Genomic DNA, 17,832 nt, shown 5'->3' with positions numbered 1-17,832 from the left:
ATTTCTGTACATTGATTTTGTTTCCTGCGACTTTGCTCAATTCATGTGCCAGTTCTAGCAGACTTTTGGTGGAGTCTATAGGGTTTTCCATGTATAATATCATGTCATCTGCAAAAAATGAAAGCTTTACTTCATTTTTGCCAATTTTGATGCCTTTGATTTCATTTTGTTGTCTGATTGCTGATGCTAGAACTTCCAACACTATGTTAAACAGCAGCGGTGAGAGTGGATATCCCTGTTGTGTTCCTGATCTCAGGGGGAAAGCTCTCAGTTTTTCCCCATTGAGGATGATATTAGCTGTGGGCTTTTCATAAATGGCTTTTATGATGTTTAAGTATATTCCTTCTATCCCGACTTTCTTGACAGTTTTTATTAACAAAGGATGCTGAATTTGGTCAAATGCTTTTTCTGCATTGATTGACAGGATCATATGGTTCTTTTCTTTTCTTTTATTAATATGATGTATCACATTGATTGATTTGCAAATGTTGAAAAAGCTCTGCAGCCCAGGAATGAAGCCCACTTGATCATGGTGAATAATTATTTTTATATGCTGTTGAATTTGATTTGCTAGTATCTTATTGAGAATTTTTCCATCCATATTCATCAGGGATATTGGCCTGTAGTTCTCTTTTTTTTGCTGGATCTCTGTCTGGTTTAGGAATCAAAGTAATGCTGGCTTCCTAGAATGAGTCTGGAAGTTTTCCTTCCCTTTCTATTTTTTGGAACAGCTTGGGAAGGATAGGTATTATCTCTGCTTTAAATCTCTGGTAGAATTCCCCAGGGAAGCCATCTGGTCCTGGACTCTTATGTGTTGAGAGATTTTTGATAACTGATTCAATTTCTTAGCTGGTTATGGGTCTGTTCAAATTTTCTATTTCTTCCCATTTGAGTTTTGGAAGTGTGTGGGAGTTTAGGAATTTGTCCATTTCTTCCAGGTTGTCCAGTTTGTTGGCATATAATTTTTCATAGTATTCCCTGATAATTGCTTGTATCTCTGAGGGATTGGTTGTAATAATTCCACTTTCATTCATGATTTTATCTATTTGGGTCCTCTCCCTTTTCTTTTTGAGAATTCTGGCTAGGGGGTTTTCAATTTTGTTTATTTTTTCAAAAAACCAACTCTTGGTTTCGTTGATCTGCTCTACAGTTTTTTTAGATTCTATATTGTTTATTTCTGCTCTGATCTTTATTTCTCTTCTTCTGCTGGGTTTGGGGTGTCTTTGCTGTTCTGCTTCTATTTCCTTTAGGTGTGCTGTTAGATTTTGTATTTGGGATTTTTCTTGTTTCTTGAGATAGGCCTGGATTGCAATGTATTTTCCTCTCAGGATTGCCTTCGCTGCATCCCAAAGCATTTGGATTGTTGTATTTTCATTTTCATTTATTTCCATATGTTTTTTAATTTCTTCTCTAATTGCCTGGTTGATCGATTCATTCTTTAGTAAGGTGTTCTTTAGCCTCCATGCTTTTGGAGGTTTTCCAGACTTTTTCCTGTGGTTGATTTCAAGTTTCATAGCATTGTGGTCTGAAAGTGTGCATGGTATGATCTCAATTCTTTTATACTTATTAAGGGCTGTTTTGTGACCCGTATGTGATCTATCTTGGAGAATGTTCCATGTGCTCTCGAGAAGAAAGTATATTGTTACTTTGAGATGCACAGTTCTAAATATATCTGTCAAGTTCATCTGATATCGTTCAGGGCCCTTGTTTCTTTATTGATCCTGTGTCTAGATGATCTATCCATTACTGTAAGTGGAGTATTAAAGTCCCCTTCAATTACCACATTCTTACCGATAAGGTCGCTTATGTTTGTGAGTAATTGTTTTATATATTTGGGGGCTCCTGTATTTGGCGCATAGACGTTTATAATTGTTAGCTCTTCCTGATGGATAGACCCTGTGATTATTATATAATGCCCTTCTTCATCTCTTGTTACAGCCTTTAATTTAAAGTCTAGTTTGTCTGATATAAGTATGGCTACTCCAGCTTTCTTTTGGTTTCCAGTAGCATGATAAATAGTTCTCCATCCCCTCACTCTCAATCTAAAGGTGTCCTCAGATCTAAAATGAGTCTCTTGTAGACAGCAAATAGATGGGTCTTGTTTTTTTATCCATTCTGATACCCTATGTCTTTTGATTGGAATATTTAGTCCATTTACATTACATTCAGTGTTATTATTGAAAGATATGGGTTTAGAGTCATTGTGATGTCTGTAGGTTCCATGCTTGTAGTGATATCTCTGGTACATTGTGGTCGTTGCATTATTTTACTCACAGAATCCCCCTTCGGATCTCTTGTAGGGCTGGTTTAGTGGTGATGAATTCCTTCAGTTTTTGTTTGTTTGGGAAGACCTTTATCTCTCCTTCTATTCTGAATGACAGACTTGCTGGATAAAGGGTTCTCAGCTGCATGTTTTTTCTGCTCATCATCACATTGAAGATTTCCTGCCATTCCTTTCTGGCCTGCCAAGTTTCAGTAGATAGGTCTGCCACTAGTCTTATGGGTCTCCCTTTGTAGGTTAGAGCCTGTTTATCCCTAGCTGCTTTCAGAATTTTCTCTTTATCCTTGTATTTTGCCAGTTTCACTATGATATGTCATGCAGAAGATCGATTCAAGCTATGCCTCAAGGGAGTTCTCTGTGCCTATTGGATTTCAATGCCTTTTTCCTTCCCCAGATCAGGGAAGTTCTCAGCTATGATTTGTTCAAGTACATCTTCAGCCCCTTTCTCTCTCTCTTCCTCTTCTGGAATTCCTATTATACGGATATTGTTCTGCTTGATTGCATCACGTATTTCTCTGAATCTCCCCTCATACTCCTGAATTTTTTTTTATCTCTCTTTTTGTCAGCTTCCTCTTTTTCCATAATTTTATCTTCTAATTTACCTATTCTCTCTGCCTCTTCAATCCATGCTGTGGTCGCCTCCATTTAATTTTGCACCTCATTTATAGCAATTTTTAGCTCCTCATGACTATTCCTTAGTCCCTTGATCTCTGTAGCAATAGATTCTCTGCTGTCCTCTATGCTTTTTTCAAGCCCAGTGATTAATTTATGACCATTATTCTAAATTCTTGTTCCATTGTATTGCTTAAATCGTTTTTGATCAATTAGTTAGCTGTCGCTACTTCCTCTAGTTTCTTTTGAGGAGAATTCTTCCATTTGTCATTTTGGGTAGTCCCTGGGGTGGCTCCAAACTGCAGGTCACTTCCCCTGTGCTGTCCTGAGAAACTTGTGTTGGTGGGCAGGGCTGCAGTCAGACCCCATATCTGGCCCCAGCCCACCGCTGGGGCCACAGTCAGACCGGTGTGTACCTTATCTTCCCCTCTCCCAGGGGCAGGACTCACTGTGGAGTGGTGTGGCCCCTGTCTGGGCTATTTGTACACGGCCAGGCTTGTAGTGCTGCTTTGATGGGATCTGGCGTATTAGCCGGGGTGGATCCACAAGGTGCACAGGGGCAGGAGGGGTAGGCTTAGCTTACTTTTCCATAGGTGGTCCCCTGTGGGAGAGGCCCTGCAGCACCGGGAGGGAGGCAGATCTGTCGGAGGGATGGGTCCACAGAAGCACAGCATTGGGCATTTGTGCGGTGCCAGCAAGTTTGGTGACAGGAACTGGTTCCCTTTGGAATTTTGGCTGGGGGATGGGAGAGGGATATAGCGCTTGCCACCACCTTTGTTCCCTGCCGAGCTGAGCTCTGTCTTCCGGGGCTCAACAACTCTCCCTCCCCGTGTCCTCTCGCCCTCCCGCTCTCCGAGCAGAGCTGCTGACTTTTAACATTCCACATGTTAAGTCCCGCTGGCTGTCAGAACTCACAGATTCCGGTCCCTCCGCTTTTGCAAGCCAGACTTGGGGGCTCTGCTTTGCCGGGGGGGGGGGGGGGGCTGGGGGGGCTGCCCCTCCACCTCCCGGCTCCCTCCCGCCAGTCCCTGTAGCACACACCGCCTCTCCACCCTTCCTACCCTCTTCCGTGGGCCTCTCGTCTACGCTTGGCTCCATAGAGTCCGTTCTGCTAGACTTTCGGCAGTTTTCTGGGTTATTTAGGCAGATGTGGGTGGAATCTAAGTGATCAGCAGGACAAGGTGAGCCCAGCGTCCTCCTATGCCACCATCTTCTCTCCTCTCTTCCTTTTCCAAATTTAGAACTCTGATATGTTTTGAGTTTATCTTGGATACTGGTGACAATATGGTTATGGACCCAATATTGTCTTTTTTTCCAAATGGCTACCTAGTTGTCCAAACGTCATTTATTTTAAAAGTCATTATTTCCCCAGTCTATAACTATCAGTTTATTAGATACCAAGTTCCTATATTTAGGTATATTTTTGGACATTTTATATGCATGTGTTGTTTTATCTGCTCTGCCTATCCCAACGTCACTGTTTTAATTCTAGAGATTGCATAGGATGTTTTCTATCTGAGAGGCTCATGTTCCTCTCATTGCTCTTGCTTGTTTCTTGGTAGAAAACTTTTTGAAGGAAGTTTTCTATTGATTGTTTTTAAGTTTTCCTCAATAAATAATTATCTCTTTTTGTAAAATAATACATTAAACAATCTGAAAGAATGCTTTCCCCTAGAACTGCATTATGCAAACACCGTGATGTGCTTTGATTATGTGTGGCTTCGAGACCACTGCCGCTCAGCATCTTGCTACAACTCCAAGACCCACCAGCGCAGCCTGGACACTGCCAGTGTAGATTTATGCATCAAGCCAAAGACCATTCGTCTGGATGAGACCACACTCTTTTTCACTTGTGAGTAGACAACAGACTTTGCCTTCATTGGAGTATTCTTCTAAGGAACAATTATTTTGCAAAAACTGGTTTGCCTCATTCCAAAACAGAGAATTCTATTTTTTTAATGGACGTATAATTAACATAAAATATCTTCTTAGTTTCAGGTGTATAACATTGATTTGACAATTCTGTACATTACTCAGTGCTCACCATACATGTAATCACCATCCAAGACCATACAACGTTATTACCGTATTATTGACTGTATATTCCCTACGCCATACCTTTCATCTCTGTGGCTTGTTGACTTTATAACTGAAGTTTGTACCTCTTAATCCCCTTTACCTACTTTGCCCCTCCTCCTCCCCCTTGGCAGCCACCAGTTTGTATTTGCTATCTTGTATTTGAGAAACTGGTTTTTTGTTCGCTTGTTTTGTTTTTTAGATTCCACATATATGTGAAATTATGTGGTATTTGTCTTTTTCTGTCTGACTTATTCCACTTAACAAATACCTTCTGGGTCCATCCATGTTGTTGCAGATGGCAAGATCTCATTTTTTATGGCTGAATAACATTCTATTGTGTGTATATATATCTCATCTTCTTTATCCATTTGTCTATCAGTGGTCACTTGGGCTGCCTCCCTATCTTGGCTATTGTAAATAATGCTGCAACAAATATAGGGGTGCATGTATCTTTTCAAATTAGTGTTTTCTTTGAGTAAATACCCAACAGTGGAATTATTAGATGGGATGGTATTTCTATTTTTAATTTTTTGAGGAACCACAAAGCTGTTTTCCACAGTGGCTGCATCAATTTACATTCCTGCCAGCACTGCATAAGTGATCCCTTTTCTCCACATCTTCGACAACACTTGTTATTTCTTATCTTTTTGATGCTAGCCATTCTGACATGTGTAGGTGATATCTCATTGTGGTTTTCATTTGCATTTCCTTGATGATGAGAGATTTTGAGCATTTTTTCATGTGTCTTTTGACCATCTGGATGTCTTCTTGGAAAAATGTTTATTCAGGTTCTCTGTTTTTAATCAGATTATTTGCTTTTTGATGTTGAATTTTGTTAGTTCTTAATATATTTTGGATATTAACCCCTTATAGGACATATCATTTGCAAATATCTTCTATTCACCAGATTGCCTTTTTGTTTTGATGATGGTTTCCTTTGCTGTGCAGAAGCTTTTTATTTTTATGTAGTCCCAATAGTTTACTTTTGCTTTTATTTCCTTTGCCTTGGGAGACATATCTAGAAGAAGGTTGCTATGGCCGATGACAAAGAAGTTACTCCCTCTGTTCTCTTCTAGGATTTTTATGGTTTCAGGTCTTACATTTAGGTCTTTAATCCATCCTGAGTTTGGTGTGTGTGTGTGCATGTGTGTGTGTGTGTGTGTGTGTGTGTATGGTGTAAGAAAGTGGTCCAGTTTCATTTTTTTGCACGTTGCTCTCCAATTTTCCCAACATCATTTGTTAAAGAAACTGTCCTTTTCCCATTGCATATTCTTGCCTCCTTTGTTGAAGATTAATTAACCATATATTCATGAGCTTATTTCTGGACTCTCTATTCTGTTCCATTGATCTAAGTGTCTATTTTGTGCCAGTACCACACTGTTTTGATTATTACAAATTTGTAGTATATCTTGAAATCTGGGATTGTGATACCTCCAGTTTTGCTCTTCTTTCTCAGGATTACTTTGGCTATTCAGGGTCTTTTGTGGTTTCATACAAACTTTAGGATTATTTGTTCTAGTTCTGTGAAAAATACTGTTGGTATTTTGATAGGGATTACATTGAATCTGTAGATTGTTTGGGTAGTATCGACATTTTAACAATATTAATTCTTCCAATCCATGAGTATTGGATTACTTTCCATTTTTTGTTGTTGTTGTTCAATTTCTTTCATTCATGTCTCATACTTTTCACGGTATAGGCCTTTCATCTCATTGGATAAATTGATTCCTAAGTATTTCATTCTTTTCAGTTCAATTGTAAATGGGATTGTTTTCTTAACTTTTCTTTCTGCTACTTTATTATTAATGTATAGATACACAATAGATTTCTGTATATTAATTTTGTATCCTGCAACTACTGAGTTTATTTACTGAATAAAAGCATTTCTTTGCAACTTCCTGTGAATCTATAATTATTTCAAAATAAAAAGTGAAAAGAAAAAAGCTTTGGAGGAAACAATATTTACAATCAATACTTTTGACTACTGATTTCTCTATAGTAAAAAAAACCAAATCCATGCCATAGAAAGGTTTATTTCTATGCAAAACATTTGCAACATGCATTACAGAGACTGAAAACCTATTAATGTATAAGGTATTTTATTGCCAGTTTGTAAAGAAAAGCATTAGTATTTCAGTAGAAAAATGTGAGAAAGAAGTAAACAGGCAGATCGTTAAAGCATGAGTCAGCAAATATTCTGTAAAAGGCCAGATAGTAAAAACTTCTAGGTTTTGCTAGCTGTACAGTCTCTGTCACAACTGTTCAGCTATTCAATTCTTCAGTAGTAGGGTGAAAGTAGACATACTGAATATGTAACCAAGTGAGTATCATGTGTTCCAAAACAGGTATGATAAAGACAACTGCCAGGCAGATTTGGCCTGTGGGCCATAGTTTGGTAACCCTTGCATTTAAAAAATATGTCTATACAGATGGCTAACAGACACATGAAAAGATGCTGAACATCACTCATCATCAGGGAGATGCAAATCAAGACTACAATGAGATACCACCTCACACCTGTCAGAATGGCTAAAATCAACAACACAAGAAACAACAGGTACTGGCGAGGATGTGGAGAAAGGGGAACCTTCTTACACTGTTGGTGGGAATGCAAACTGGTGCAGCCACTCTGGAAAACAGTATGGAGGTTCCTCAAAAAAATTAAAAATAGAACTACCCTATGACCCAGCATTTGCACTTAGGAATTTACCCAAAGGACACAAAAATACTGACTTGAAGGGACACATGCATCCCAATGTTTACAGCAGCACTATCAACAATAGCCAAATTATGGAAAGACCTCAAATGCCCATTGACTGATGAATGGACAAAGAAGATGTGTATACACACACACACACACACACACACACACTGGAATATTACTCAGCCATCAGAAAGAATGAAATCTTGCCATTTGCAATGATACAGATGGAGCTAGAGAGTATTATGCTAAATGAAATAAGTAGACAGAGAAAGACAAATACCATACGATTTCACTCATATGTGAAAATTAAGAAACAAAATAAATAAGCAAAGGGAAAAAGAGAGAAAAACAAACCAAGAGCTAGATTGCTAACTATAGACAACAAACTGAGGGTTGCTGGAGGGGAGGTGGATGGGGGGATAGGTTAAATGGGTAATGGACATTAAGGAGAGCACTTATTGCAATGAGCACTGGGTGTTGTATGTAAGTGATGGATCACTAAATTCTGCTCCTGAAACCAATATTACATTATATGTTAATTAACGAATTTAAATAAAAACTTGAAATAAAGTAATAATAATTTAAAAATAAAAATAAAAGATGTATGTCTAACAAATATAAATGTCTAACAAATGTTCTTATTAGCCTTATTAGTAAATGAATAAATTAAACTTATTACAATAAGAGCTTTACCTACCAAATTGGAAAAACTATCTTTAAAAAATAAGCATACTCTATTTTGATAGGTGCATATATATTGCTGTAGAGAATGAAAATTGGTATACTTTTTTAAAATACTGTGGGAACATTTTTTAAATATTTATTTTGAGAGAGAAAGAGCAGGAGCAGGGCAGGGGCAGAGAAAGACGGAGAGAGAGAATCACAAGCAGGCACCACACTGTCAGTGCAGGGCCCAATGCGGGGCTTAATCTCACAAACTGTAAGATCATAACCTGAGCCAAAATAAAGAGTTGGACGCTTAACTGACTAAGCCACCCGGGCACTCTGAAATTGGTAGACTTTCTAATAAAGTAACTTAAATGCATCAAGACTCGTAAAAGTTTAGATCTTGAGATTTAACAATTCCACCTTCTGTGTTCCTATTTTAAGAAAAGTATCAGAATTATAAACAAGGATGTCACTATTAAATAATAAGGAAATGAAAGAAAAAAACCCTACATGCTCCAGAGAAAATTGGTTAGGTAAATCTTGGTAGTCCATATTCTGCAAATTATAAGAATTTTTATAAAGATTTCATTTTTTAAGTTTTATTTTTATCCCAGTTAGTTCACATAAAAGTGTAATATTAGTTTCTGGTGTAGAATTTAGTGATTCAGCGCTTCCATAAAACACCCGGTGCTCATCACAAGTGCCCTCTTAATCCCCATGACCTATTCACCCATCCCTCCACCCACCTCCCTTCTGGGAACCATCAGTTTCTTCTCTATAGTTAAGAGTCTATGAATTTATGAAACAATCATAGGATGAAGATTTAAAATTTTTTAAATGTTTATTCATTTATTTTGTGAGAAAGAGCACAAGCAAAGGAGGGGAAGAGAGAGAGAATCCCAAGTAGTCTGCACACTGCCAGCACAGAGTCTGTCCTGGGATCAATCCCATTAGCATGAATGAGATCATGTCCTGAGCCAAAATCAAGAGCTGGATGCTCAACTGACTGAGCCACCCAGGTGCCCCAAAGATTTAAATTTTTATTGATAAAATCACTCTTAAAATATTAAGTTACAAAGGCAGGGTACATGGGAAAAAAGTGGAAGGAATGATGCCAGGCTGTTAACAGTGGTTTCATCTGCATGGTAGAATGGTAAATATAGGTAATTTTTAAAATCTTTCTCATATGTTTTATGCTTTACAAATTCTTTATGATACTTTTATTGTCATGGGGTGGGAAGCCAAACAGAAACAGAGACAGAGAAAGAGAAGTAAAAAGAAGTAAGAGAAAAGATAAGATGCCAGCAAAGCCTTTTACTCCCCTTGCTATACCCTTTGCATATCCTGAAGATTTTCTAAAGCATTTGGGGGGGGGGATTTTTTTTTTTACTTTTTGGGGTTTTTTTTGGCACAGTGGGCAAAGTCACTTATGAAATCATTATCCTGTTATATTGATGTCATATCATTAGGTCAAACTACCCTAATTCATTTAGTCCATTCTAGTTGGTAAGATGTATTTGTTCATTCATTCACTTATTAATTCATACTACTCAACCTACAAATATTTCTGTTCTCAGGAACATTCTAGGCACTTGTTTTAATTTTGTTCCATAAACAATATAGCACTGGGTAATTGGTTGCTAAAAATAACATTCTTAACCAGTAAATTATTGGCAGTACTTATAACTATTATTTTAATGTCTTTTATTTTTCCCTTAAAAGGGCCAGATGGACATGTGACTAAATATGATTTGGATTGGCTGGTGAAAAACAGCTATGAAGGGCAGAAACAAAAGGTCATCCAGCCTAGAATCTTATGGAATGCTGAAATCTACCAGCAAGCCCAAGTTCCATCTGTAGATTTCCAGAGCTTCCTAGAAACAAATGATGGATTAAAGAACTTTCTGCAAAATTTTCTGCTGTATGGAATTGCATTTGTAGAAAATGTCCCTCCCACTCAAGAACACACAGAGAAGTTGGCTGAAAGGATCAGCTTGATCAGGTAACTTATTAGTTTCTAATATCTATAGTAATAATTTCCAGAGCATTAATACCAGTAAAATAACAACAGGGTATGGTCACCTTGTTTTTAATCATGAATATTTTGTGGTCTGAATAAAGTGATTCCCATTTATAGTGCTTTATTTGAGGCCCAGATTTCTAATCTCTAAAGACACTTACATGTTAAATATGATGAAGACTTCAAAGTCACTGTAAAATTTTTCAGCTTAGTGGTCCTCAAAGTGACAAGTACCATAGTACACTAGGAGGAGGACTAACTTTGGATAAAGAGAATCAGGTAGTATTCTGAGTTCCACTATCAGGGGATTGTGTGAACATAGGCAACTCCATTACACTCACACCTGTACTCTCCACCTCCACCTCTACCCCCTTGGCCTTGATTTTCCCATCTGAACAATTAGAGGATTGAATAAAATGGTGTCTAAAGATCATCCAGTTTTGACCTACTATGATTGCTAAGGCTTGATTCAGAGACTAGTTGTTAATAATACTGCCTTACACAATATAGCATGTAACCAACAAATTTACACCATTATTTTCTTTTGGTCATTATAGAAATCATGATAAGTGTATATTTTGTCTCCTGTTCTGCTGAGCCACTTGAGACCCACATATATTAAGTAGGTGGCTTGCCCAGTATTGTTCTGCTAGTAGGTAGTAGAACTGGGATTTGGGGTAGAGCTGAGATGGTGGTGTACTAGGAGGACCCTAGCTTTGCCTTGTCCCTCAAACACAGATAGATAACTATCAAATCATTCTTTTTTTTAAATTTTTTTAATGTTTATTTATTTTTGACAGAGAGAGACAGAGCATGAGCAGGGGAGGGGCAGAGAGAGAGGGAGACACAGAATCTGAAGCAGGCTCCAGGCTCTGAACTGACAGCACAGAGCCCGATGCAGGGCTAGAACTCACAGACCATGAGAGCATGACCTGAGCTGAAGTCAGACGCTCAACCGACTGAGCCACTCAGGTGCCCCTCAAATCATTCTTAATACCCAAGAAATTGACCTGAGGAGTTATAGAACAAACTACAACTAGGGGGAGAGAAGAGGCCACATCAAGGAAGGTAGGAAGTGCAGAGACGCAATTTGGGGGAGAAACGTACTGTAGGTGCTGTGGGAGAAAGAGAGCCCTGGTTGCAGAGAAAGGTGAGAGAGAGTGGAGCACACAGGGATAAGCACAAGGAGATCACTTCTGCAAAGCCATTGGCCGGGAAAACAAGAGGGGCTGATTTTCATGAGTTTTTGCAGTCAATGGGGCTCAAAGACTGGAATTTTAGAGGTCCCCAGACTTGACTGGGATAGAAACCTGAGGACACTGCCTGACTCCTAGAGAGAAGGCAGGCAAACAACCTGGGGATAGATGGCTCGATATGAGGAACTACTAAGTAAGGCACACGAGAAGAGACTGTTCACTCTTCTTGGAGCACATCTGTGAGAGGTGAAATTGCCTTTCTGAGGACAAAAGACGACACCATTTTCCTCTCCCACCCCTCGGCATAGGCATAGAGATACCTGCAGAGGGTAGCTAACCGGGAAATTAGCTGTTTAGCCTTCTTGCTCCAAATCCCACACCCACGTGCTCTGGTACACCCACCCTTCCATGTCAAACTGTATCCATTTCAGTGTGGCAAACCCTTTCCCAGAGGACCAGCACAGGCCCCTGCCACAGCAGGTCCCTAAATTTTGGAGTTCTAAAAGTCAGCAGGCTTGGCTGAGATAGATCCCAGAGTATACTGTGCTGCTCCAAGCAGGCATATGACCCAGAGACAGTGTTAAAATGGTGATCTGAAAAACACATAGGACACACAACGGGAAATTATTTGCTCCTCTGGGGGTGCTTTTCTCAGAGCAGGAAGCATGGACTCCCTTCTACAGGGACAAAGGAGCGGGCTGGCACAATTTTCCTCCCTCGCCCCTCAGCATAAACCAACTTCAGGAAAATAGCACAGTGCCAACACAAACTGACTAACCTGCTTACACGAAGTCACACTTTGTGCTGCTGGTACTGCTTTTCTCGGGCAAGTGTGCCTAGGACCAACACAGCAGGCCCCTTCCCCAGAAGATCAGCACAAACCCCTGCCCACACCATGTCTCCCAACCAGAGAGTTGTTCAAGGCTTCAGTTCTAGTGGAAGTAGCATCAGGTCCCTTTTAACAAGCAGACCAGAGCACACCTAGTTAAAATGCACCACACTTTGGCTAAGGTGCAAACACTCCCTACTGCATGCAAGAAGAGCCTCTGCAGGAACTGACCTGAGGGATAGAGCAGCCAAAACACAGCAGCAGAATCACACAACACACGTCAAAGACACTCCCTAAAGCACCAGGCTCTGGATGCTATATGACCTCTTCATACAGCCATTTACACTCAGGAGCAGAAACTAACAGACTTTTCTAACACAAAGAAGAAGACAGAGACCTAGACAGAATGCCAAGACAAGAACTCATCTCCAAAGAAAGAACAAGAAGAGGTCATGGCCAGGGGTCTAATTGAAACAGACAGACATAATTTAATATGCCTGATGGAGAATTTAAAGCAACAATCATAAAGATACTTGCTGGTTGGAAAAGTATGGGAGACATCAGGGAGACCCTTACCACAAAATAAAAGAATTAAAAAACAATCCATCAGAAATGAAAAATGTGATAACTGAGATTCAAAGCCAACTGGTTGTAATGACCACAAGGATGGAAGAAGCAGAAGAATGAATAAGTAATATACAAGATAGAATTATGGAAAATAATGAATTTGAACAAAAGAGAGAAGAGTGATAGATCACAAGAATAGACTTAGGGAACTCAGTGACTCCATTAAATGTAATACTATTTGTATCATAGGGGTCCCAGAAGAAGAGAGAGAAAGGGGGAAGATTTATTTGAGGAAATAATGGCTGAACACTTCTCTAATCTGGAGAAGGAAAGAGACATCCAGAATCAGGAGGCACAGAGAACTCCCATAAAAATGAAAAAAAAAAGCAGGCCAGCAAGATATATTGTAGTTAAATTTGCAAAACATAATGATAAAAAAATCCCAAAAGCAACAAGACAAAAGAAGTCCCTAACTTATAAGGGAAGACCCATAAGGCTAGCTGGAGATTTCTCAACAGAAATTTGGCAGGCCAGAGGGAATGGCATGATTTGTTCAAAGTACTGAATGGGAAAAACCTGCAGCCAAGAATACTCTATCCAGCAAGGCTATCATTCAGAATATGAGGAGAGATAAAGACTTTCCCAGACAAACAAAAACTAAAGGAGTTAGTGATCATTAAACCAACCCTGCAAGAAATATTAAAGAGGGCTCTTTGAGTGGAAAGGAGAGAACAAAATTGACAAGGACAACAAAGGATCAAAGAAAATCTCCACAATGACAAAGCAAGTAATAAAATGGTATTGAGTACAGATCTATAAGTAATCACTCTGAATGTAAGTGGACTAAACACTCCAATCAAAAGACATAGGGTGTCAGAATGGATAAGAAAAGAAGACACATCTGCATGCTACATATAAGAGATTCATTTTAGACCTAAAGACATCTGCAGATTGAACATGAGAAATATTTATCATGCAAATGGACATCAAAAGAAAGCCATAATAGCCAAACTTCTATGAGACAAACTTGATTTTAAACAAGTCTTTGTAAGAAGAAATGAAGAAGGGCACTATATCAAAATAAAGGTGACTATCCCATAGAAAGATATAACAATCATAAATATTTATGCCCCCAACTTGAAGCATGCAAATATATAAACAATAGCATATATAAAGGAACTAATTGATAATAATACAATAATAGTAGGGGACTTTAACACCCCACTTACACCAATGGACAAATTAAGCAAAAAATCAACAAGGAAACAATGGCTTTGAATGACACACTGGACCAGATGGACTTAATAGATATATTCAGAACATTTCATCCCAAAGCAGCACAATACAGTTTTTTCAAATGCACATGGGACATTCTCCAGAATAGACCACTTACTAGGTCAAAAAACAGACCTCAACAAGTACAAAAATACTTTTATCATACCATGTATGTTTTATGACCACAACACTATGAAACTTGAAGTCAGCCACAAGAAAAAAATTGGAAAGACCACAAACACATGAGGGTTAAACAGCATGCTACTAAACAATGAGTGGGTTAACCAGGAAATCAAAGAAGAAATTTAAAAATACATGGAAACAAATGAAAAATGAAAACATGATGCTCTAAAATCTTTGGAACTCAGCAAAAGTGGTCCTAAGAAGGAAATATATAGCAATACAAGCCTACATCAAGAAGCAAGAAAAATCTCAAACAACCTAAACTTACACCTAAAGCAGCAATAAAACAACAACAAATGAAGCCTAAAGCCAGCAGATAAAGGGACATAATAAAGATTAGACCAGAAATAAATGATATAGAAACTAAAAAACAAAACAAAACAAAACAGTAGAACAGATCAGTGAAACCAGGAGCTGATTTTTTGAAAAAATTAATAAAATTGATAACCCCCTAGCTGTTGCAGACTTTGAGTCTGGAGTTCTCTCTTGTCCAGCAAGAGAGTGGATGCAGAATTGAATATGAGAGAGGCTAATGTCCGGGAGGTGACAAGAGCCTCGAATAAGGGTCCTTGCTCAGTTTTTATTAGGATCAGAAGGCTTACAAACGTGATGGACGTGCAGAAAGAGACAATGAAACAGTAAACATTAACTCGTGTGTGATAGAAAAGGGGTCTCAAAGATGTGCAGTGTTAGGGGTTTGGGTCAATACAAAACAAACTCACGGTGCCAAGCAGATGGTTTACAGCAGGCACAAGGCGCCACGTCTGTTTATCTTAGCTTGCCTACGGGATAAGAGAGATAGAGCAGGCTACCTTAGGATCAACAAGGCACTTTTCTTTTGCTAATTAGCTCCGCTCTGGGCAATTTCACCGTGCTGCAGTCTATAGCCCTGTTTACCTGTTTACCTATTCTGGACCTTAAGTCCTGTGACAGCAGCTTTCTGTTTTGTTCTATGCTGGGAGCACTTTCGCCCTATTTGCCTAATCTTGGATGCTTTCATTGTAAGCCTTGTTAACCCACTGGTACAAGCTCAGGGAATTCCAAAACTTATTCCCCACACTTAGCGAGTCTTATCAAAAGAAAATAGATTGGTCTCACATAAATTAAATCAAAATTAGGGAGGAGAAATAACAACCAACACCACATAAATACAATTATAAGAAAATATTATGAAAAACCATATGCCAACAAATTGGACAACCTGTAAGAAATGGATTAATTCCTAGAAACATAAACAACCAAAACTGAAACAGGAAGAAATAGAAAACTTGAACAGACTGATAATCAGAAAAGAAATTGAATCAGTAATAAATCTCCCAACAAACAAAAGTCCAGGGCCAGATGGCTTCACGGGTGAAATCTAACATTCATTTAAAGAAGGGTTAAAACCTATTCTTTTCAAACTGTTCCAAAAGATAGAAATGGAAGGAAAACTTCCAAACTCATTCTGTAAGACTGGCATTACCCTGATTCCAAAACCAAAGACTCCACTAAAAAACAGAACTACAGGCAAATTTCCCTGATGAATATGGATGCAAAAATTCTCAACAAACTACTAGCAAATCGAATCCTACAGTACATTAAAAGAATCATTCACCATGGTCAAGTGGGATTTATGCCTAGGCTTCAGGGGTGGTTCAGTGTTTACAAATAAATGAACATGACACCACATTAATAAAAGATAGGATAAGAACCATATGACCCTCTCATTAGATGCAGAGAAAGCATTTGACAAAATACAATATCAATTCGTGATAAATAAAAAAAAAAACCTCAACAAAGTAGGGATAGAGGGAACATACCTCAACATAATAAAAGCCATATATGAAAAACCCAGAGCAAATATCGTCAATAGGGAAAAACTGAGAGCTTTTCCTCTATGGTCAGAAACAAGATAGGTATGTCCAATCTCACCACTGTTACTTAACATAATACTGGAAGTCTTAGCTTCAGCAATCAGAAAACATAAAAAAATAAAAGGCATCCAAATAGACAAGGAAGAAGTCAAACTTTCACTATTTGCAGATGACCTGATACTCTATTATAGAAAACCCAGAAGAGTCCACCAAAAAATTTGCTAAAACTGATACACAAGTTCAGTAAAGTGACAGGATATAAAATCAACATACAGAAATGTGTTACATTTCTATACTCCAATAATGAAGCAACAGAAAGAGAAATCAAGGAATCAATCCCATTTAAAATTGCACACACAAAAAAAGGTAAGATACCTAGGAACAAGCCTACCCAAAGAGGTAAAAGATCTCTATTCTGAAAACTAGGAAACACTGGTGAAAGAAATTGAAGATGACACAAAGAAATGGAAAAACATCCCATGCTTAAGGATTGGAAGAACAAATATTGTTAAAATGTCTATATTACACACCTTTAATGCAATCCCTATCAAAATACCACTAGCATCTTTCACAGAGCTAGAACAAACAATCCTAAAATTTTTATGGAACCACAAAAGATCCCAAATAGCCAAAGCTATTGGGATTAGAAAGCAATCTTAAAAAAGAAAAGCAAAGCTGGAGGCATCATAATTCTGGACTTCAAGTTCTATTACAAAGCTGTGGTGATCATGACAGTATAGTAATGGCACAAAAACAAACACATAGATCAATAGAACAGAATACAAAACCCAGAAAGTAACCCACATCTCTATGGTCAATTAATCTTCAACAAAGCAGGAAAGATGAGAAAAAGACAGTCTCCTCAACAAATAGTGTTGGGAAAACTGGACGGCAACATGCAGAAGAATAAAACTGGACCACTTTCTTATACCATACACAAAAATAAATTCAAAATAGATGAAAGACTTCAATGTAAGACAGGAAAACCATCAAAATCCTACAGAAGAACAGAGGCAGCAACTTCTTTGACCTCAGCCATAGGAACTTCTTACTAGACATGTCTCCAGAGGCAAGGGAAATGAAAGCAAAAATGAACTATTGTGACTTCATCAAGATAAAAAGCTTCTGCACAGTGAAGGAAATGATCAACAAAACTAAAAGGCAGTGTTCAGAATGGGACAAGATATTTGCAAATGGCATTTCTGATCAGGGGTTAGTATCAAAAATGTAGAAAGAACTTATCAAGCTCAACACACAAAAACCAAATAATCTTGTCAAGAAATGGGCAGAAGACATGAGTAGACATTTTTCCAAAGCAAACGTGCAGCTGGCTAACAGAGACTTGAAAAATTGCTCAACATCACTCATCAACAGGGAAATGCAAATCAAAACTACAATGAGATATCACTTCACATCTGTTGGAATGAATGGATGAAACTAACAACACATGAAACAACAAATGTTGGTGAGAATACAGAGAAAGAAGAACGCTTTTGCACTGTTGGTGGGAATGCAAACTGGTACAGGCACTCTGGAAAACAGTATGGAGGTTCCTCGAAAA

General features: G+C 38.4%; 1 protein-coding gene across 5 annotated transcripts in view; it reads left to right on the top strand.

Moving 5' to 3' along the window:
* TMLHE (trimethyllysine hydroxylase, epsilon) overlaps window positions 1–17,832 on the top strand; it is a 104,620-nt gene that overhangs the window by 38,075 nt on the left and 48,713 nt on the right. For 4 of the 5 annotated variants that reach the window (XM_058713482.1, XM_058713478.1, XM_058713479.1 and 1 more), the window contains 2 exons: window positions 4,569–4,745; window positions 10,068–10,347. In XM_058713482.1, the coding sequence (XP_058569465.1) occupies window positions 4,569–4,745; window positions 10,068–10,347 (457 nt within the window). The remainder of the gene's footprint in view (window positions 1–4,568; window positions 4,746–10,067; window positions 10,348–17,832) is intronic. The other variant, XM_058713481.1, reaches the window with a different exon arrangement.

The sequence above is a fragment of the Neofelis nebulosa genome, chromosome X, assembly GCF_028018385.1.
Source record: "Neofelis nebulosa isolate mNeoNeb1 chromosome X, mNeoNeb1.pri, whole genome shotgun sequence".
NCBI classification, from domain to species: domain Eukaryota; kingdom Metazoa; phylum Chordata; class Mammalia; order Carnivora; family Felidae; genus Neofelis; species Neofelis nebulosa.
This window is presented reverse-complemented; position numbering and strand designations above follow the sequence as displayed.